Genomic DNA, 23,441 nt, shown 5'->3' with positions numbered 1-23,441 from the left:
GCTCCTATTATCTTCCTGTCCAAACTATTTATCGTCACCGTTTCAGTTCCATACATGGCTACACTCCATACAAATACTTTCAGAAACGACTTCCTGACACTTAAATGTATACTCGATGTTAACAAATTACTCTTCTTCAGAAATGCTTTCCTTGCCTTTGCCAGTCTACATTTTATATCCTCTCCACTTCGACCACCATCAGTTATTTTGCTCCCCAAATAGCAAAACTCCTTTACTACTTTACGTGTCTCATTTCCTAATCTAATTTCCTCAGCATCACCCAAGTTAACTCGACTACATTCCATTATCCTCATTTTGCTTTTGTTGACGTTCATCTTATATCCTTCTTTTAAGACACTGTCCATTCCGTTCAGCTGCTCTTCCAAGTCCTTTGCTGTCTCTTACACACTTACAAGCTCATCGACGAACCTTAAGGTTTTTATTTCTTCTCCATGGATTTTAATACATGCTCCGAATTTTTCTTTTGTTTCCTTTACTGCTTGCTCAATATACAGATTGAATAACATCGGGGAGAGGCTACAACACTGTCTCACTCCCTTCCCAACCATTGCTCCCCTTTCATGTCTCTCAACTCTTATAACTGTCATCTGGTTTCTGTACAAACTGTAAATAGCCCTTCGCTCCCTGTATTTTGTCCCTGCCACCTTCAGAATATTCCAGGATATTCCAGTCAACATTGTCAAAAGCTTTCTCTAAGTCTGCAAATGCTAGAAACATAGGTTTCCCTTTTCTTACTCTAGCTTCTAAGATAAGCTGTAGGGTCAGTATTGCATCACGTGTTCCAATATTTCTACGGAATCCAAACTGATTTTCCCCGAGGTCGGCTTATACCAGTTGTTCCACTTGTCTGTAAAGAATTCAAGTTAGTATTTTGCAGCTGTGACTTATTAAACTGACAGTTCGATAATTTTTACATCTGTCAACACCTGCTTTCTTTGGTATTGGAATTGTTATATTCTTCTTGAAGTCCGAGGGTATTTCGCCTGTCTCATACATTTTGCTCACCAGATGGTAGAGTTTTGTCAGGACTGGCTCTCCCAAGGCTGTCAGTAGTTCTAAAGGAATGTTATCTATTCCCGGGGCCTTGTATCGACTTAAATAACAAAGAAAATAAATAACAAAGAAAATAAATAACAAAGAAAACCATTAGTAGGTAAAACAAAAGGCAGATGTGGATTTTTTTTTTTTTTTTTTTTTTTTTTGGGGGGGGGGGGGGGGGGGGGATCTGTGGAAGAATGGTGCATTTATGAACGAAACTGCATACATGATAAAGATACCTGTGTGGCATTTTTTACAGTGATGACCTAACTTTTTAAAAGCCCTTACACATCAGGTAGGGCATATGCTGAAGTATACAGTCATTGCAAATACAGTTAACTTCTCAACAAGATTATGTCATCATTATGCCCATGCAAGCTACTGAGCAAGTACACTGCGGCTTGGTCGAAAGTCACAAAGCTATTAAGAAAGAGAGCAACTATAAACCAAGTTGGCACCAAAGAACTCTCCCATCTCCCATCAGCAATGGATAACTCTGCTTTTAGTGTGTGACAACACATCTGGGTATAAGAAATATGGCGTTTATTTTCGAGGAACTTGTAATCCTGGCCAGATTAAATGACTGCTTCTCAGAGTCAGTTAATTATTAAGAAATACACCTTGCAGAGATTTTAGGAAATATAGGAAGCATATAAAGGGTGTATACGAGGAGAAGGAAAAAAAATTCTCAGATTTTTCCCGGCTTTCCCGATTAAAAATACACTTTCTCCCAGGTGGCAGTATATTTTCCCGGCACTTTAGAAAACGAAATTCAGGGAAAAAGACACGTTTTGGAAACATCTTTGATGAGCAGCAACATGTACGCTGCATATTTTTGTATTATGAAAGTATACACTGGAATTCCACCAAACACTGCATGTTACTTTTCAAATCATAGAAATCGAGATTTTGATGTGCTTTTGTAGGCCGTTTGTAGCTCATGTCATGTAATCTCGCCAGCCGATGACAGCGGATATTAAGAGCATAGGACACGTGATGTAGTCAGCCAACAGCAACATCAGTGTTAAGTAGCATGAACACACAAACAGGGAAAGTTAATAGTTTAAATTAATATACATAGTGCAGCTACAAGAAAAGCAAAGTTTTCACATATAATATTATTCTCAAGCTGCAAGGGAAGCTAAGCTTTCGAATATACTGTTGATCTTTTTTGCGCGTGTTACACTTTAAGACATATCACACAAATGTGCCAGTAATATTTTTAATAATGACATAAATGTCTGATCTCCAGGGCTCGAAATTCTTCTAAAAGAAGCGTCATCAAAGAGGTGATTTTTAAATGAGAGTCAAACGCTCTGTGATTTAATAAATTCATGGTACATTCTTGCACACAGTTCAACTTACGTAAAAGGATATTTACTTTGAAAGTAACGCTTTTCAAACCACTATTCGCAATATTTTCCCGCGACCTGTTAGAAGTACGTTCATTTCAGCAGTTTCCAGAAAGCACAGATAACAGGCGACACTGAGCTTGGGTAGCTGTCATGACGTAGGAAGCCCGTATGTACGTACGTGTAAAACATTGAAAGATCATACATTATGTCATAAAAGAAACAAGACATCAGAGGATACTGCAAGAGCATCGGAATTCAGCGAACAATATTAAAATGTACACATTTAGAGTACACACTTAAAGTGCACATTCGTATATCCGGATTCCCAATGAAGTAGACCTCGACCTGATATTAAGCTTTTCAGTGTGGTTTTCGGGATGTAAATTTTCTTGGAGTACCAGTACTGTATTATATCATGTTTGGTTCTTTATTATGAAATAATGCCATATGTGATCGAAAATAAAAATGTGCACTTGAAATGCAGCGAACAGTTGAAACTAGCCAGTACTGTGGAATGAAACATTTCGTTTCAAATACATTGACTGCCTCTGCGGAAAAGGTTAACGAAAGTCAAATTTATTTAGCAAACAGACAAAAATAACTTCATTGTTCCGCAAGACAAGTAATGCTTGACTGTCAGAAAGGTGGAAATAAAATAAAATCTGAAACTAATGATGTATTTTAGCCTTCCATAATTATGTGAATGTGTTTTAATTCACTTGATAACTCCCGGCCACAGATATCCGTTTTGTTTTCATCTGATGTGAGAGTAAATGAGGAGGAAACAGCAAAATCACTAAACGTAAACACGGGTGACATGGAGACTACCCACTATAGCTCAGAGCGCTCTGCGCGTCAGCCCCGGATCGACGATATTTGCGAACCAGGTCAATACTAAAAAAAATCTAATTTTCAAAAATATGTTCCTCTTGTAGCGCATATATTTCTGAAAAATGGAACATAAAACATGTGTGTTCGAGGAAATGTTAAGACTTATTATTTGGTCTTAAGTGTGCCAAACTGCAGTGCCACGCCTCTTCATAAAGCATTTTTCTACCGCACGCCAAAACTATATTCAGGCAAGTGGAAATTGAAATGTCCTTTGGTGCCTCTCCTGCTTCCAGTCAGCCAGTTTGACAGCCTGCCCCTCTTAAAAAAATCTCACAATTAAGAACGGATGGAATTATTTGTAATCGAGCGAACAAGAACTCTTCAGAAAATCTGAACTCTTTATTGCCTATTAGTTAATAACTTGCTGTTTTGTGAGACATAAAATTAAATATAGGATATATAAAACCAATACTGACAAGAGATAAGCAAGAAATTACACATTTCTTCAAACCCTAGCTCCTAGCATTTTTTTCTCTCTAATCTTTCTACAGCTTTACGTGGCATACTTTCCTTTCTGCGAAAGAATCTATTACCTTATCAAAGTTCGTCAAATGTTTTGCTACATGAAAAATTGAAATGTCGTTATCTAATACCGAAAAAGCTGTTAATACAAATAATATCCAAGACTGGTGTGGTTTCTCTATCTGATTATGTCTATTTTGTCACTGTCTGCTAGATAAAACAAAATAGGCCTTTCTAACATGGCAGCAATTTTGTAACACACCAAATAAACGAGACTGTTTTGGCACAAATGGCCATTTTTATAACACGACAGAATATAATTCACGAAGTACCATTATCAAATGCCTATTAGGCCTACTACAAGCAAAAAGCTTTATGTCAGCATTTCAAGCATGAGATCGAAAAGTAGCATTACAAAATTTTTATATAAATTTTGAATCATCTTATTCTTCCATAATTTGTGTGATGACCCCGTTTCTTCTCCTTCCTCGTTCTAACAATCTTGTCATCACCAATTCTATAGCTGTTACTGCCATTGTCAAGATTTGTTCGCCGATTAACTTCACTAACCCTGTCAGAATCACAGGTTTAGTTATCCCGCGATTATCTTCTGGTTAGGCGTTGTTATGTGTTCTAACAACACGTTTTCCGCATTACTTCCAGAATAGAACTTACGCGTCTGCTAGCCGGGACTGTACTACTGGTCCTTACTAGTGTAGCGATGTGGCCAAAAATTTTCTGTAAAAATTTCATTTTCTTGGATACACCAAGAAGATAATACGTAATCTTTCTCACCTGTTATTCCTGTTACTCGTTTATTTCCATTCTGGTAGTCTGAATCTAAGGATATCGTTAGTAATTATAACAATGCTGATCATTCGCAAACGCAATCAACCACATAATCAAAGAGCGATTGGCATTCATCCGTTCGGCTTTACTCCCTCAGCTCGTATTGCCCCGCCCCCTTTGTCTGTGGAAAGTTTATTTCTAGATGCGATGAGGATTTCCTGACAGATACATCACATACACTATGCATGCATTCAAAAGTCAACTTATGATTCATTTAGAAATCAACTTAAAATGTGTTCAAAAATGTTCAAAAACTAACAGGGAAGTCTTTCAAAATCATATGAATAATCGATAGACAAACATGCGCTGGATGCTAGGCGCTTTGTGGAACAAGTTTTTTTTTCTCAAGAATATGAATTTGGTGCCCCCTTTTCCCGGTAGCATCTAGCTACTTGCTGCGACTGCTTGCACAGCCAACGGCCACATTCCTGTAGCCAGAAGCTGGAGAATCTACTACTCAAACATGACTCAACTGAGCATGCACATGAGCCCGCGCGTAACTGCTAAAACAAATCGAATGTAAACAGTTGCGAATTCACGCTCATTGGAGGCAATTTGTTGTTATGAAGCACTGCATAGTCTTCCTAAAACCTTCAATACATTTTCAATTGGCAGACGCTTGCATGAGCACTGTGTGTCGTTGTTGTATATGGCGCATTTCCTTTGCAATTTAAGTTATTTTCGTTTTTTCTCTTGTTTATGTTTTATTGTTGAAGTATTATTCTGCAGTAGCAGGATACAGTAATATCCTTTGTTAGAGTATTGACTCTTACCAATTAAAATTCCAAAAAATAACTGAAAACTCAAACAATGAAAAATTCCCGGAATTCAAAAATATCCTGGGTTTTCCCCAGTTTTCTCCTGGATGAAAAAATTCCCAGGTTTTTCCCGGATCTCCCGGGTCGTATATACCCTGATATACATATATTCCTGTAATTGCAATGCTTAGTTAACTACTTTATAAATAACTTGTTCACAGTATAAGGTACAATTTTTGTAATGTTAAGAATCTGTTGCCAGAGTTAACCACAAGCACATGGCAAGTTCTGTGTAAATGCTACTGATAACTGCACAACTGCTATGAAAATAGTGCTTTGCCAATAAATATGGTACACAAATTGAATCACTGTTTTCATTCTCATGGCTGTAATATCCAGGAAATTCACTAATGATAAATACAAACTGTAGATGTTCTACACACACACACACACACACACACACACACACACACACACACACATTAATGTCTTAATGTTTTCTGGTTTGTTTCCTCTACATATAGGTACTGTTTGGCTTACAAACACTGATGAGCCAAAAATTACTGGAAGTGTAAATAGTTTTGAAAACGAGCTTGACATATTAGCAACAAGTAACCCGGAGCATGATGAGAGATACAGGGCTTAGCCGACCTCCACTCCTTCCCAACAAATTATGCATGGCTTAAATTCAAAGAAATAGTGTTAACAGCAATGGAGAGACGTATCCCAAATAAATTAATATGAGACAGGACTAGTCCCCCATGGTACACAAAACAGTGAAGAGACAGTTGCAGAACCAACGGAAAAAGCACGCCAAATTTAGAGCAACATAAAACCTCCAAGCCCAGCAATGTTTCACAGAAGCTCAAAATTTAGCACGGGCTTCAATGTGAAATGCTTTTAATAGTCTTCACAACAAGACTGTCTTGAAATCTGGGAGAAAATCCAAAGAGATTCTGGTCGTAAGTAAAGTAGACCAGCAGCAACGCACAGTCAATGGTAATGTTACCAATGACAGTGCCACTACAGCGGAGTTATTAAACACACTTTCTGAATTACTTCATCAAAGAAGACCAAGTGCATATTCCAAAATTCGAATCACGAACAGCTGCCAACATGAGTAACTTAGAAATAGATATTCTTGATGTATAAAAGCAACTTCAATAACCTAATAACGCCAAGTCTTCTGATGCAGATTGTGTATCAATTACTTCCTTTCATAGTGCGCTGTTATAACAGCTCTGTTCTCAGCAATCATACACAACCACTTACTCGATGAAAGATCCATTCTAAGGACTGGGAAACTGCACAGGTCACAACACTACTCAAGAAGGGAAATATGAGTAATCGGCAGAACTACAGGCCCGTATCACTAATGTCGATTTGCAGTAGTATTTTGGAACATATACTGTGTTTGATCACTATGAATTACCTTGAAGAAAATGATCTGCTGATACTGGTCAGTACAAATTTAGAAAGTATATTTCTTGTGAAATTCAACTACCTCTTTATACATGCAACCCCCATCTGACCTCTTGACTGCCCTCGGTGCCCTACCTGTCCCACCACATCCCCAGATGCACCGACAAACAACACTTTGCCATCCCCCACCAGTACTCTGCTATCCCTCCTTCTCCACACCATAACCTTCGCTTTACCCCTACCAGCCAGACTGTTTTTTCCCCTTGTGCAGCCACTCACAGTCTGGCCTCAGTGACCAGAGACAGGGGTCATATGTATTTGAGGTGTGTGTGTGTGTGTGTGTGTGTGTGTGTGTGTGTGTGTGTGTGTGTGTGTGTGTGTGTGTGTGTGTGTCTGTGTGTGTGCGTGCGGTGTGTGTGTGTTTTGTCTGCTTCAGAAGAAGGCCTTCTGGCTGCAAGCTCACACGTTTAGCTGCCTTTCTGTGGTGCCTATCTGATGATGATCTGTGCAGCTTTCTTATAACCCAATGGAGATAGCATTTTGGATTGCAAAATATGGAGTAATTTTCATTCTCAGGCATGTTGTATGTAATACCCTTCTCGCGAAGAATCTTATTTTCCGATATTGGCCCCCTTGTGTGATATCCATCATCCAAGAAGAAAAAAAAAAAAAAAAAAAAAAAAAAAAAAAAACACTAGTTACAGTTTTCCCTCAGTAACTCGCTTCCAATGCATTTTAGACAAAAATAGGCCATTATCAGCTTTAAACAGTGTTACATTTACTGCAAGTTTCATACACAACAGGCTGTGAACACCTGCAAAAATGTTATGAAATTACAGAAAGTTAAGATACGTCAGAGGTTTCGCCTAAATAACTTTTCTTAGTATCATTTTCTGCACAGTGCATAATAACCAATGATGTAGAGGACTTAATTTTCTTCTAGTCATACCAAGTACTTGTAATTACTCCCTGTACACACTGTGAAATGTTGCATTAACAATTTTAGCGAAAGTTGACTCTAAAGTCAGTCAAAAATAACAGTCCTGAATATAATGTATGTAATATATATGTTTAATTGGTCAGATACATATAATTTCTAGGGATTAAGTATTTTTGGAAAATAAAAATACCAATTTTCAACACTTTTATACATATGTATATTTCAACAAAATACAGTTTAAAAATAGATCTTAAATTTTATTTTGATGATGTACACAAAATTTTAAGTGAAAAGTTCATCAACTTCTGTTGTTTTGCCTCAGATGAGGTTAGTGTTTACGCTTCAACACTTCAACCAATAGGTAGTGTATTATCTAATTCATCTTCCATGTTGAATTCCACCTCTGGTGCATTTCCACATGATTTGGATCCACAATGAACACACACAATGGAGATCAAAGTCCTGCTTTTTGCAGTTGCAATTGCAGCCACAGGTCTTTTGCACTGGCTTGAAATCATGTTTAAGCAAAGGCTGTGGAGCTGTCTCTTTATTCATTGGCACTGGAATTAGACCACCAATATCCTCCTCATGTTCCCACTTGAGGGTGTTGTTTTCATACCCCATCCACATTTGGACTTACAGATAAGTTCTATGTACATGATACTACAGTGCATCCCTTGTTGGAGGTAGGCATGTCAAATCGAATTTGGTGATTGTAGCAGCTTTAGAAAAGCAAGATATCAAACTCATCTACAGAAGTGTTCGAGACTCCTCGATAGAGCCACAAGGAATTTTTTCAGTTGCTTTCATGATCTCTTTTTCTAAAGCTGAATCTTTGAAAATGGAAACACTTTTAATGTGGCAAGCACCACTTTCACGCATAGTGCAAAATCTAATTTTACATTGTAGAAACAGAGCAGAGGTGGTATTGCGATCACTTATCACATGGAGAGATAGAATGTTATATCTGAAGTATGTTTTGGGAGATAGCATATCTCCTATGTTACCCCTTCCAAATTTTCAAAACAACACCTGTCTCGTGTTAAAGCCATTACAAAAATCAAAAGATCAATGTCTTCTGCTATAACAACAACAGAACCATGCATGTTCAAAAGACAACAAAATGGCAGCTTTCACAATTAACATATTTCTATCTTCTATTGCTTGTTTGGTGACCATCTGTACTCTGAAATCCCTTCTGAAGCAATGACACAAAGCAGGTTTGTTCATTTATTTTTTTCATTCAATAACAATTTATCCTTTGGCGTCTGCAGAAACATGGTACCATCAAAGTAAATTTCTGCACAAGATTGTAGCTTGGAATGATGAGCTCTTTCGGTGCTTTTTGTGTTCTTTTGTTTTCTTCTGTGGGGTACCCATTGAAGAGTACCACACCATTTTGGCCATCATGTCCCAGTATGTAAGTCACAAATTTTTTCAAAAATAGCAAAAAAAACTTTCATTCTGATTCCAGTGAACATGGTGTAGGAGGTAGCCGCCACCTATTACATCAACTTTGTTCTTTCCCATTTCTATGTCATTTAGTAAAAGCGTGAAGCCAGAGTACAAAGTGGCCTTTGTGTTTTTGTGAATGTATTCCCTAGAAATTACACTAACCTCATGAGTTCATGAGATGCTTAAAGATGATATTACATTCAGGAATAAATCCTCTACAACAAAGGTTATAGCTCACTGTGCAGAAAACTGCACCAAAAAAGTTATTAAGGTGAAACCACTGACATATCTAAACTTTAGTATTTCATGACTATCTGCACATGTTTGAAGTCTGGTATCTCAATAGCTGTTCAGAATTTTCCATGTTATATATGTAACATGCACAAAATTTAAAGCTCTTTAAACTGATAATGGCATTTTTTGCCTAAAACGCACTGTAAACGAGTTAATGAGGAGGAAATTGTAAAAGGTAACATTTTTTTCAAAATAGCAGATAACACACAAGGGATAGAAGATTTAAAACTTGGACTTTTCACAAGACTGGTAATACGTAAAACAAATCTGAAAATGAAATCACTCCACCCTTTGCAGCCCAACTCCATTTTCAGAGCTATCTCTACTGGGCTATGACTGTTTGCACACGATGTTGTCATTTACCAATCAGTAAAGTTGTCAGAAGATCAAAACCGATAGTAAAATGGTTTAGAGATGATATCTGTATGAAACTTCATGGCAGATTAAAACTGTGTGCTGGAAAGTTTCAATGTAGATTTCCTTAAAGACTCTCCCAATAAGAACCTATTTGAGTTAGTAACACTATCATTCAACTTAATTCCCACAGTAAAGTTCCCCACTAGGATAACCACTTGCTCACAAACAGCCATTGATAATATCTTTATAGAAAAGTCTAATGAACAAAATTACATTACAAAACCAATAGTCAATGGCCTCTCAGACCATGACATGCAGTTCCTTCTGTTAAATGTTAATACTGAACAGGATATAAAATCTGTTAAATCTGAGCTCAAGAGGGTAATCAGTAAGCCAAAAATTGATTATTTTAGGACACTCCTCAGAGACATTCACTGGACTGATGTTTACAGTGCTCATGGCATGAATGAAAAATATAACATTTTTGCTAATAAAGTGCTTACCTTATTTGAACACTGCTTTCCCCCAAAACTTACCAAGGTTAGAGCAAAGTCTACAAAGAAGCCATGGATTACTCGAGGAATAGGGGTATCTTGTAAAACAAAAAGAAAACTGTATCTGTCAATCCGAAACATTTCCAATGTTGATGCTATAGCACATTATAAGAAATACTGCAAAATATTAAAGACTGTAATACGGATGTCAAAGCAAATATATTACAAGGAAAAGATAGTCATATCAGATAACAAAATAAAGACAATATGGGATATAGTGAAGGAGGAGACCGGTAGAACCAGACATGAAGAGGAACAAATAGCATTAAGAGTAAATGATGCATTGGTGACAGATGTGTATAGTGTTGCAGAACTTTTTAACAAACATTTTATAACTGTTACTGAAAAGATGGGGTTGTCAGGTTCGGTAGATGCTGCTATGGATTACCTTAGACCAGACATTTCAAGTAATTTCCATAATATGAATTTGACCCTCACTACCCCAACAGAAATAACGTCCATCATAAAATCTTTAAAATCAAAAACATCTAGTGGGTATGATGAAATATCAACAAAGTTAATTAAAGAATGTGATTCTGAGCTAAGTAACATATTAAGCTATCTGTGTAACCAGTCGTTTATCAGTGGAATATTTCCCGAATGGCTGAAATATGCTGAAGTTAAGCCACTGTTTAAGAAGGGAGATAAAGAAATAGCATCAAATTTCCGTCCAATTTCACTGTTGCCAGCATTCTCAAAAATTTTCGAAAAAGTAATGTACAGTCGTCTTTATAACCATCTTATCTCAAATAACATACTGTCAAAGTCACAGTTTGGATTTCTAAAAGGTTCTGATATTGAGAAGGCTATCTACACTTACAGTGAAAATGTACTTAATTCATTAGACAAAAAATTGCAGGCAACTGGTATATTTTGTGATCTGTCAAAGGCATTTGACTGTGTAAATCACAATATCCTTTTAAGTAAACTAGAATATTATAGTGTAACAGGAAATGCTGCAAAATGGTTCAAATCTTATATCTCTGGCAGGAAACAAAGGGTGTTATTAGGAAAGAGACATGTATCAAGCTATCACGCATCATCCAACTGGGAACTAATTACATGTGGGGTCCCACAAGGTTCCATTTTGGGGCCCTTACTTTTTCTTGTGTATATCAATGACCTTTCATCAGTAACATTACCAGATGCCAAGTTTGTTTTGTTTGCTGATGATACAAACATTGCAATAAATAGCAAATCAAGTGAAGTCTTAGAAAGATCAGCCAATAAAATATTTGTGGACATTAATCACTGGTTCCTAGCCAATTCTTTGTCACTAAACTTTGAAAAAACACACTACATGCAGTTCAGAACTTGTAAGGGGTGTCCCAAGAGTATATGTCTAACATATGATGACAAGAAGATAGAAGAAGTGGACGGTGTTAAATTCTTGGGATTACAGCTTGATAATAAATTCAACTGGGAGGAGCACACCACAGAACTGCTGAAGCGTCTTAACAAATCTCTGTTTGCAATGCGAATTTTGTCAGACATAGGGGATATAAAAATGAAAAAGCTGGCATACTATGCTTACTTTCATTCCATAATGTCATATGGGATTATTTTCTGGGGTAATTCATCAAGCCAAGCTAAAGTTTTCCGGGCACAAAAACGTGCAGTAAGAATTATATGTGGTGTGAACTCAAGAACATCCTGCAGAAGCCTGTTTAGGGAACTAGGGATACTAACTACAGCTTCCCAATATATTTATTCCTTAATGAAATTTGTCATTAAAAATATATCACTTTTTCAAACCAACAGCTCAATTCATGGAATCAACACTAGAAATAAGAATAATCTTCACACGAATTTAAAGTCACTTAGTCTTGTACAAAAAGGTGTGCATTATTCAGGAACACACATTTTCAATAACTTGCCAGCAGCCATAAAAAGCTTAACAACCAATGAAATTCAGTTTAAGAGAAGCCTAAAGGATTTATTGGTGGCCAACTCCTTCTACTCCATTGATGAATTTCTTAGGAAAACCAACTGATTTGTATATAAGTACAACATAACTTCTGCACAATTTCAGTGCAGTAATGTGTTCACTGAAAATTTGTGTGTGTGTGTGTGTGTGTGTGTGTGTGTGTGCTTGTGTGTGTGTAAGTGTGTAAGTATAATCTAACTTCTGCACCATTTCAGTGCAGTAATGTGTTCATTGTAAATAAGTATTACAGTAGTTGTATTACATGTTTCTTACCTTATAAATAAATAAAAAACTTTTTTATTTTAAATTCAGTGCAATAGTATTTGTAAAATGACTCTTAGTGTTCATTAAAAAATGACGATCATTCCACTTGGGACCTGTGGAATGGTACATTAGCTTATTTGTTTTAGTTGTAAATATTTGTCATGTATTGTTGTTTTTCTGACATGTTCCACATCCTGGAGGACCTCCTCACTACGGATCAATTGGAATGAAAGTAAATCTAATCTAATCTAATAATATCAGAACACACTCCGCTGCAGAATCTCATTCTGCATATCTGTATGGCGTGAAGAGACATCATAATGAAAAGTGTGAAGTCATTCACATGAGTACTAAAAGGAATGCATTAATTTCAGTTACACAATAAAAACACACACATATAAAGGTTGACAATTCAACTAAAGGCCTATACATTACAATTATGAATAACTTAAAAGTGAACAATAACACAGATAATGTTATGGGGAAGGTGAACTAAAGACCGTGTTTTATTTGCAACACGTCTACTAAAGAGACTGCCTACACTACATTTATCCACCCTCTCTTGGGATATTGCTGCACAGTATCAGATTCTTGCTAGATAGGACTAACAGAGGACATTGAAAAAGTTTAAAGAAGGGCCATTTGCTGTGTATTATCATTAAATAAGGGAGAGAGTGTCACTGAAATGATATGCCAGTTGGGGTGGCAGTTGTCAAAACAGAGACCTATTCATTGTGTCGAGATCTCTTCACAAAAGTTAAATATCTAACAGCCTTCTCTGAATATGGAAATATTTTGTTGACAACCACTTACATAGGGAAAAATGATCATTGTAATACAATAAAAGAAATAGAAGCTCACACGGAAAGATTTGTGTGTTCGTTTTTCCTGTGCACTGTTCATAACTAGATAGATAGAGAAATAGTCAGAAGGTGAAGGTGGTTTGATGAACCATCTGCCAGGCACTTAAATGTGATATTCAGAGTAGTCATGTAGATGTAGATGAACATTAGGAACACTTGCTTAATAAAGTGTTGGTTCAGCAGTGATTAGGCATAGCATGGATTCGACATGTCCTTGATGGGTTTGAGGAGGCATGTGGCCACAATGTCTACACACGTCATGCAACTCTTGGAAATTATGGACCGGTGATTTGTGGGCACAGAGCTGGCACCACTGTGGCCCGGGCATGTTCCATCTGGTTCAGATCAGGCCAATTTGGTGACCACAAAATCAACAGTGTTTCCTATGATACTTCTCAAGCAAATTTAGCATCATTCTGGCCTTGTGACAGGGACAGTTAGCCTGATGGAACACACCACTGCAATGGGGCAAGACATCAAGCATGAAGGGATCATCAGTGTATTTTCTACATCTACATATGTACTCCGCAAGTCACCATATGGCGAATGGCAGAGAGTATCCTGTACCACTATTAGTCATTTTCTTTGCTGTTCAACTTGCAAACAGAGCAAGGTAAAAATGACTATCTATATGCCTCCATATGAGCCCCAATTTCACATATCTTATCTTCATAGTTCTTACGTGAACTGTATGCCGTTAGCAGTAGAATCACTCTGCAGTCAGGCTCAAATGCCAATTCTTTAAATGTTCCCAATAGCATTCCTCAGAGAAGAACGTCACCTTCCCTCCAGGGTGTCCCACTTGAGTTCCCAAGAAGCGTCTCCATAATACTTGTGTGTTGTTCGAAACTACTGGTAACAAATCCAGCAGCTTGCCTTGAATCTTACCCAATGCGGATCCCAAACACTCGAACAATACTCAGCAATGGTTTCCACTAGTGTCCTATATGTGGTCTCCTTTACAAATGAACCATGCTTTCCTATAATTCTACCAATAAATCAAAGTCGACCATTTGGCTTCCCTACTATATTATATAATTACATCATATTTGCACTGTCAAAGGCGATATTTACTTTGTTCTTTGCATCTCACATGTTGTGTGTAAGTCTTTTTGAAAGTTGTTCATCATTATCTGAAAACTAATGACTAACAGTAATTGTCTGAAGGTGGCATATAAAACAAAAATCCCCATATGGACACAAAAAGCAGCCATTACAGCCAAAAACTGGTTGGAAAAGTACATTAATCCTGTACAACAGTTTCTGTTTCAATTGATAAATATGAATAATTATACCAACCAGTGATGGAATAATGCATTTAAAATTTAAAAAACTGCTACTGCCTTCTTGTTCTCAAAACAACAGACTGATAATGAGTTTTAAATGTTGCTGCTGTCTGTAATCATGAAATAATGTTTATAATTGATTCATGGAAAAACAGAAAAAATGCCTTATTTCTAATATGAAAAGGTGGGTCCTTTCATGCAGAAGGGAGTTAAGACAAAATGGTGTAAAATTTTACAGTAAGGTCTCACACTTTTGATAAACAGATATTGTTGTTCAAGAAGTGTTTGGATTTCAGGATGGCAGGAAGCTATCCTGATTTAAGATGAACAGGTTTGAACTGCTACAAGTGCAATTTATCTCTACTATGAAACTGTCCTTTCATTAGTTGAGGACTTTGGAAGATGTGTAGGGTCACATATGTTGAGACTTGTAATGCCAGCAGTTCATTCTAAGGATGCAACTCTCTCTCTCTCTCTACATTCTCAATATAAGTGGGGATAATTGCTGTCACATATTACGTGAAGATATGAGAATACAATAGACCACTAGAGGCCATACTCAGAATAAAATCAACAATAAGATATAACATCAACAGACAGATATATGACCACAAGTATGGTACATGCTCTTGCCAGACATGAGGGAAGGATTAAAGAATAAGATACATGCCCACATTCAAATGCATAATTCTTTTTGTGACAAGAGCTGCTCCATAATTTATGTATTTGTATGAAATAAACAAAAGACTAAGTGTTATGTGTGATTACAGAGGTTGAGGAGAAAGGGGAGGGGGGGGGGGATGGGGAGGGGGGGATAGGTATGCCAGAACATAAGAGAGGAAGAGAGACTTTATGATAGCTCACTTTCTAGATCACTAAGAGTAGCAATAAATGTAGACATTAAACATCCTCGTAGTGATATCTGCAACGAAGTTGGAAGCAATTTTACATCATGGAAGAAACATTTCCATCTCACTAGAAAGAAATACAACTGCTGTTGACCAAGGATTTACAAACTGAGGTTAGGAGATAACAGTAATCAAAAATATCAATAAAATGTCTTTTCCATGAGGTACATACATATCCTCAAGATTTTCAATTAAAATACTAGTTTTTAACATCAATTGCTTGGCAAAATTCTTCTGTTATATTAACAATTTTTTGTTAAGGAATATTTGTAAAAAAGATTACTGTTTGGGTTACATTCACTAAGCGAGTACAAGAGAGAAGTGCAGTGTCTTGCCGTGCATTAACACAGGTAGCGTAAGACAGGTGGCATTCCTGCAAGCTAGTACCAGTATTGTCACTTGACACTCAAATTACAATTTTTTAACAGTATTGTGTGAATGTTGACTACTATGTGTAGGCTATGGTGAGAATGTAGTACTAGCAGTTCTAGCTACTCACACTTAAAAGAGAATAATTTTTTAGACAATAAGAAGGAAGTAGAATTTTCAAAATGGGTAAGATATAATCCAGGAACGTACAGCAATTTTACTGAAAAATGTTTTGTGGGTGATTCATATTTTACAGAGGAAATTATTAAAAAAAAGCAGATTTGTTTATCATTTATTGTAAACATGTTGAACTTCTGAAAAAAGATGGTCTTTAAAAACAGGAGCTGTTCCAATTTATACCCAAATTTACAGAAATATCTATCCAAAATATTACATAATAGAAAATCACCTGAAGGGAAGTTAAGGCACAGATGATGATAAACTGCTAGAAACTACGTCATCTGCCAGTGCTTCTTCTGCTCAAGAAAATGTATGAAAGAAGCTGGTACTGGACACAGAAATGGTGTCATTAAAAGGAAGACTGAAGTGTAAGAAACTATAATTTGCGAAATTACGCAGCCAATGCCAAAACCAATCTACTGCGAAGTAACTCACATATGAAAAGAATAGAAATCTTCAGAAAAATATAAGCTGTACAATTCAAAATGCAGAAAGTCAATGAAATCATTCATAAGAGAGAACAATAATTCAGTGAGTGCACTTAACTCTTCTTTTCCTAACAGTATTTTGTGTAACAACCCAGAGGCTCACAATAAAATCTAGAAACACTTGCGGCAATAAAAGTAAAACCTTTGCCCCTGAAACAACTCACCTGTTTCTAAGGGTAACTACTGAAATTAGCTTAAAAATATTTGAATACTCGTGGAAAAGTTTGCCTGGAAACTATCTAAACCAACTGATAGCTGATGTTCAATGAATTAAGTTAATGAAACCCATATATTCATTGATTTCATTGTATAAATTTATGTTCATGAATGAATGAGGTCAATCGTTGCAACTGCCGTAGTAATGTGCTGTCTTGGGTCACAATTGGAGCAACTGACATCTTGTGGTGAAATTGGTGAACTAGGGGAGTCAGCACACTCTCTCTTCTACTTACTATGCACATAATATTGTTATTGATGGAAGTATGTCCTGCGATAGCATCTATATTGCAGGTCATATAAAAATGGGAATAAATAGGGCACATACATTATCTGACAAACAAGAGTCTGAGTTAATACTCTTAGATGTAAATACAGTATGGGACATTTACATTTGTTAACAAAGAAGCTACTAATTATAATATGAACTAGTCATGTCTACGAAAACTATTGCTAGGCACACATTCACTATTTTTGTTAAAATATATTAATATAATGTAGAAAGCTTACTAACCAAGCAATGTTGAGGCCAGTGGTTGAGCCGGAGAGATTTTGTCCACTGCCAGTTTTCGATGGCGCATTGGCAACCTATGCAGTTGCACCTTGAAGATGAGGTTTGCATCGTGCATCAGAGAATTGGCATACTGGTCTTCCGAAATACAGGTAAGGATGAGGAAACACAACTTTACATTGTTTGTACTGGCCTCAGACTTTGTATCTTGCATCACAATCGAACTGGGAAGAAAAATTCATATGTGAGAAAAATGTATGTTATATAAAAGTTTACTCCTGGAATGAATGACATCTGTAAGCTTTAGATCAATGCAACAGTTGACACAAGTTAATGGTAGCATTTAGGCATGAATACCATATTAAAGTTGCATTTTTATCCTTATGGGCTCTAGCGGAAATACCCTCGTTCGTTACATCACTACTATTTTTACAAAATTCATCTGTAAATTATTACCTCACTGTTCAATTATTTGACACCCACCGCTAGACAGAAGCCTCTCTAGACTTAAGTCTTCAGCTATGTGCAACCATGTTGCTCTTGCATGTTTCCTGTCATCTACCCACCTTCTGCTAGTCATTTTATCAGTCTTTCCTTACCTTCTGGAATACGGAAAAAGCACATCCTTGGTCCACCTACAATCCATTCACCTGATTACACATCCCACCTATCTCACTTTTATCTTTGTTACCTTCATAATTATGTATTTCACTCCAGCCTGACACCCTGATCTATTTGCCCGTTTTGTTTTAGTAGTTCCTAAAAAGCATCTCTCCACTGCCCACTATGCAACCCTTAGTTTTTAAGCGATGTTTACATTTAAAGTCTATGTCTCACTACCAAAAGTAAAAACTGGTAATGTACCCAGTTATAACTTTCCTTTTCAGACATAACAGAAACTTTGTCTTGAAAACACTTAGTTTGTCAAAAGCATTCAAGGAATTTTTACTCATCCACTTATTTCTCTTGCGGCCATCCAGTCATTATCTTCAACTGTCCTAAATACAAAAACTCACCAACTGGTTCTAGTAATTGCTTGTAACTTCACATTATTTTCTTTTAAATATGTTTATTGTTGCATCAGGCTTGACCCTGGAGTGGAAAACAAAATTTGCAATGTTGTGCACTGCTCACCATTGGGGTGGAAAGAATTAATTGTTATTTGTAAAAGCCTGGTAAACAACAAGAGACAACTTCAGTTTTAATTATTGTAAACTTATAGAAGAGGCATGTTGGAAGCCATCTTAGGTCAGTTTGTGGGGTATTATGAAACGAACAAGATCCATGTCCACCAATTCAGGGAAATGTACTGTGGTTTATCTAAATTTCATGAATGGAAGTTTATTTAATAATTTAGTCACTGTTTTAAATGATTAATTGGACAATGAATTGTAATTATTATTACAAACTGTGTCAAACTTCAGTAATGCTTACTGTGTCAGTAGGATCAGACTGTAAACTGTGTTATTTCCAAATGATAATTACAAATGCCAACGAAAAATTTTTTTGAAAAACTTTTTACTTTGATAGCTGATCTTTATAGATTTTTATGAGCTGAATCCAAATCTAGCCTTAGTTTTTTTGTATCACTCATAGTTTTCGAGCAATATGCTTTTTATTATATAGCATAAAAATTCTATGCTAAACGGTAAACGGGGAAATTAATGAAACACTTTGCTACAACATAAGTTTGGTTTGTATTTACAGTAAGCTACTTAAAACAATGATACGTTTTAATAGAGGTTTCACTTGTCAGCTGGAATTGGTTTGAATTTTCTTTCTCTTTTTTCATGGAAGCTTCTTGTGTAGCCCTTTCTATAATGAGTTGCTTGCTGAACTTTTCAGTAAAGTGACCAACAGTAGTTCTCCATCACGTTGGTGTTCCAGCAGCCTTGGTAGAACTTTTCCATCACTTTAATGTCTTGGTGAAAATGCTCTCCCTGCTCCTCCTAACATCTCCCATATTGTCCGGGAAGTAATCAAGGTGACTGTTCAAAAAGTGAATTTTCAGGCTCATTAAACATCCCAAAGTTTTAAATTTCTTTAACATTGGAGCTATAGCAGAAACATATTCTGGGTCTTGTTTCATATCCTAAGAACTTTGTAACTACTTGCTTGAATGATACCCATGCTTCTTTTTCATTTAAGGTCATTGTGGATTCAAAGTTAACATCAAACATCAATTTTCTAATGTCAGGTACAACAAAGATGCCATCTTTTAGATTAGCTTCTGAAAGGTGTGGAAACTTTTGGCAGAGATACTTAAAACATAGTACATCTTTAGGCAAGGCCTTTACAAACTGTTTCATTAGGCCTAACTCTATATGTAGAGGTAGTAGGAGTTTTTTGTATCTACAAGGTTATTGAGTACAATGTTCTTCTCGCCAAGTTTTAAAGACTCCCTCACAGGTCAGTTCTTTCTGCACCAGTGTTGATCCGCAGCCCTACTGTCCCATTCACACAAGAAACATAGCAATTTGGTCAAGCCAACTTGCTGACCAAGGAGCATGCCTCTTACTTTTAGATCACAACATATCTTCCAACCATGAGCAGAATAGCTTATTTTATTTAGCACTATTTCTAAGTTTTCATAGCTTTCTTTCATATGTACTGAATTTCCAACAGGTATAGATGCATACATGTTACCATTGTGTAATAAAACAGGCTTTAAACTAGTTTTGGATGAATCAATAAGCAGCCTCCAGTCTTCCTTTTTGTATTCAATACCAAATTCATTCATTTTCGAATTATGACCAGTAATATCAACACTGCAAAAGTAGCAATCATCGGAATGATTTCATGGGTCCTCCATATCATAGGAACAGCAAATCTAAAGGCTTTTTTCTCCTTTTTGGACTATTTTCTCAGATCTTCAACACACACATAACATACCTTATGCGGCACCCAAGATTTATCTTGATCACCAAGTTTAGATCTAACGTATGATAGATAAATCTTTTTCACAAAGTCTGCAATGTTTCTTTGGTGCTTGTTAATCACAAACTCAACAACAACTATCAGCAGAGTTTTTACAACCATGATTAGACATTGTACTGAGCACATGTACAGGAAACGGGAAAGTGAGGTTAGGTTGACAGTAAACAGAACGCCATCTGTTAACACAACAATAAAATCAACCTTTATTTTGCCAGCAAATGTTTTTCAGCGGTGCTACCAACATCATCTATATTCATTACACCTCCATTTTAAATTATTTTATCGATATAAAAGCCCCTAAATTCTTTAAAAAATCACTTAATTTAATAAATTTAACTGTAAAATGTGAAGAATTGGTGGGTGATACAGTTTTTTAAGTATCATATTTGGATTTCCCACCCCGAAAAATATAAGAATAAGGTATTTTCAGCAAAAAAGTTTTTCCATCGTTGGCCTGTGTTACTGTGCACAAAATGTTTGTACCTATTTGCATATTGGATCTGGAAGTCAGTGATTTAAGAGTGTCAAATATTTTGTCACTCTTGAACTTCTGTGAATAGTTACTTCAGAGTTGGGCTACTGCATTTGAACATTACAGAACAATAAGTGAGTGTAGTATGTGCCTATCCATTTATCTGCTGTTATTAAAGTAATGAGACACGATCTGGCTATAAACAGCAGTTCATTCAACACCTAAGTGCAAGTAAAGTGTTTGAACTGCAAATTTCCAGTATGGGCTACATTATCAGTAGTTTCTTGTTCCTAATGCCAACTTTTCAGCCAGATTCAATGTAGGCACAGCTTGTGCGGGTAAAACAGGTATGCTAAAATCATTGTGTCCAAATGTGTTGATCTGTATGTGCCTGTAAGCAACATATTGGCACAACAAACATGCCATTAACCCCTATATACACCCTTTGATTCATGCACAGTTATGTGCAGTCTGGCAGCACCTTCCATGACGCCACAGCAATCCAAGTCTCTGCTACATTATGGATTAGTGTGCAATTGATGCCAGTCTGGGCAGCCATCTCCACTAGACCAGCTTATGGGCTTAAGTCTGCACCTGCCAACTTGAAGCAATACAATGGAGGAGCCATCTTAGCCTCTACAGCAATCACCTAACTTCTGCCTTGGAGAGCAGTGGTTTGTGGTCAGAGCAGACTACAATCATCACCCCACACTGGGGTGAGTTTCTTTTGCAGTGGCAGAGGACCTGTAGGAGAATCTGGGTATGCATCCACACTGCTGACACTCCCAATTCATGGCCACACAGTGCTAACTGGGCCACGAGCTGCTTAGCGACCAAACATGCAGACATTATATGTCTAGCACACCGTCAAGGCCTTCTGCAGCTGACAGTGCAGCCAGCAGATAGTGCCCCTGCTTGGGGACATGTCTGTGGTGCCGTTGCACTTCGATCATTGTAGCGCAAAAATGTATAGACACATTTTACTTCGCAGCTGAGTTTTCCAAGCCACCACTGGCCAGCACCATGGCCTTAATACCCTGCCATTTCACCAATTCTACACTGTAGCGGCCCCGCCTACCCTGTGGAGCTACAAAAGATATATGAAAACTTGCTGAAACTGCAGATTCATCTGTTGAGCGTTTGACCTGAAAACAAAAATATATTTCAATAACAATCGTGAAAATGTTGGATAAAATTATTCAGGTATTTATTTCTCTGCTACTGCAGGTGAATAATTACTTCACTCACATTGTTTAGCAGTGCTTTATTAAATTTTTGCAGCCCACTTCTCACTCTCCATCTTTGAAGTGTCCATAATCATCTGCTTAGTAGATATTGTAATGTCACTGTAAACTGCATTTTTCATTGTTTTTAGAGCATGTCAAGACACCACTGCATACCATAAATGTAAGGGCATCTTCCACTGACATGTTGTAAATAGATGAGGGTATGTCTAATCTTCACTTTAAAGTTCCTATCCTGGCTATCTTGCTACTTTTCATCAACTTGAAAAGAGCTATTCTTCACTTTAAGCCCTGCACCATAAGTATATATGTCCATGTCTAAGGCTATTGTGCATCTACGAGGGTTGTACCAAAAGGAAGGTTCCTAAATTTTTTACAAATAGAAAACATTGTTTATTGTTATTAATTTATACATTGTTAAAAAGCTTAAACTTTTGTCTATTTGTCAATATAGTCTAAAAACAAAGATGATGTGACTTACCAAACGAAAGTGCTGGCAGGTCGATAGACACAAAAACAAACACAATCATACACACAAAATTCAGGCTTTCGCAACAAACGGTTGCTTCATCAGGAAAGAGGGAAAGACGAAAGGATGTGGGTTTTAAGGGAGAGGGTAAGGAGTCATTCCAATCCCGGGAGCGGAAAGACTTACCTTAGGGGGAAAAAAGGACAGGTATAAACTCGCGCACACACACACACATATCCATCCGCACATACACAGACACAAGCAAAAATGTGTGTGTGTGTGCGAGTGTATACCTGTCCTTTTTTCCCCCTAAGGTAAGTCTTTCCGCTCCCAGGATTGGAATGACTCCTTACCCTCTCCCTTCAAACCCACATCCTTTCATCTTTCCCTCTCCTTCCCTCTTTCCTGATGAAGCAACCGTTTGTTGCAAAAGCCTGAATTTTGTGTGTATGATTGTGTTTGTTTGTGTGTCTATCGACCTGCCAGCACTTTCGTTTGGTAAGTCACATCATCTTTGTTTTTAGATATATTTTTCCCACGTGGAATGTTTCCCTCTATTATATTTCAATATAGTCTACTTTTTAAGACGGTGCTCCAGTGACCTCTTCTTGAACTTCATCGTCCTATTGAAATGTTTGCCACCTAAGTGTTCCTTTAGCTTGGGGAAGAGGTGATAATCACTGGGGCTAAGTCCGGGCTGCACGGGGAATGGGGTATAACAGACCACCCAAATTTCTTCAAAAGCTCTTGTGCCTGACGAGTAATGTGAGGTCAAGCATAGTCGTGAAGAAGCACTACTCCCTCTGTCAGTCGTCCACTCCGGCAATTCTGGATTGCTCGCCGGATTTTGGTCAATGTTTCACAATATCCATCTGAGTTTATTGTCATCCCAGGTTGCATGAAATTCATGA

The 23,441-nt window shown here is 37.0% G+C and overlaps 1 protein-coding gene across 2 annotated transcripts in view; it reads right to left on the bottom strand.

Annotated features, from left to right (window-relative positions):
- The window catches only part of LOC124794976 (armadillo-like helical domain-containing protein 3), a 109,780-nt gene that overhangs the window by 33,628 nt on the left and 52,711 nt on the right, over positions 1-23,441 (bottom strand). For both annotated transcript variants that reach the window (XM_047258709.1, XM_047258710.1), the window contains exon 10: positions 17,412-17,632. In XM_047258709.1, the coding sequence (XP_047114665.1) occupies positions 17,412-17,632 (221 nt within the window). The remainder of the gene's footprint in view (positions 1-17,411; positions 17,633-23,441) is intronic.

Source organism: Schistocerca piceifrons, chromosome 4 (genome assembly GCF_021461385.2).
Source record: "Schistocerca piceifrons isolate TAMUIC-IGC-003096 chromosome 4, iqSchPice1.1, whole genome shotgun sequence".
Taxonomy (NCBI): domain Eukaryota; kingdom Metazoa; phylum Arthropoda; class Insecta; order Orthoptera; family Acrididae; genus Schistocerca; species Schistocerca piceifrons.
The sequence above is the reverse complement of the archived record's forward strand: the minus strand, read 5'-3'. Positions and strand labels throughout refer to the sequence as shown.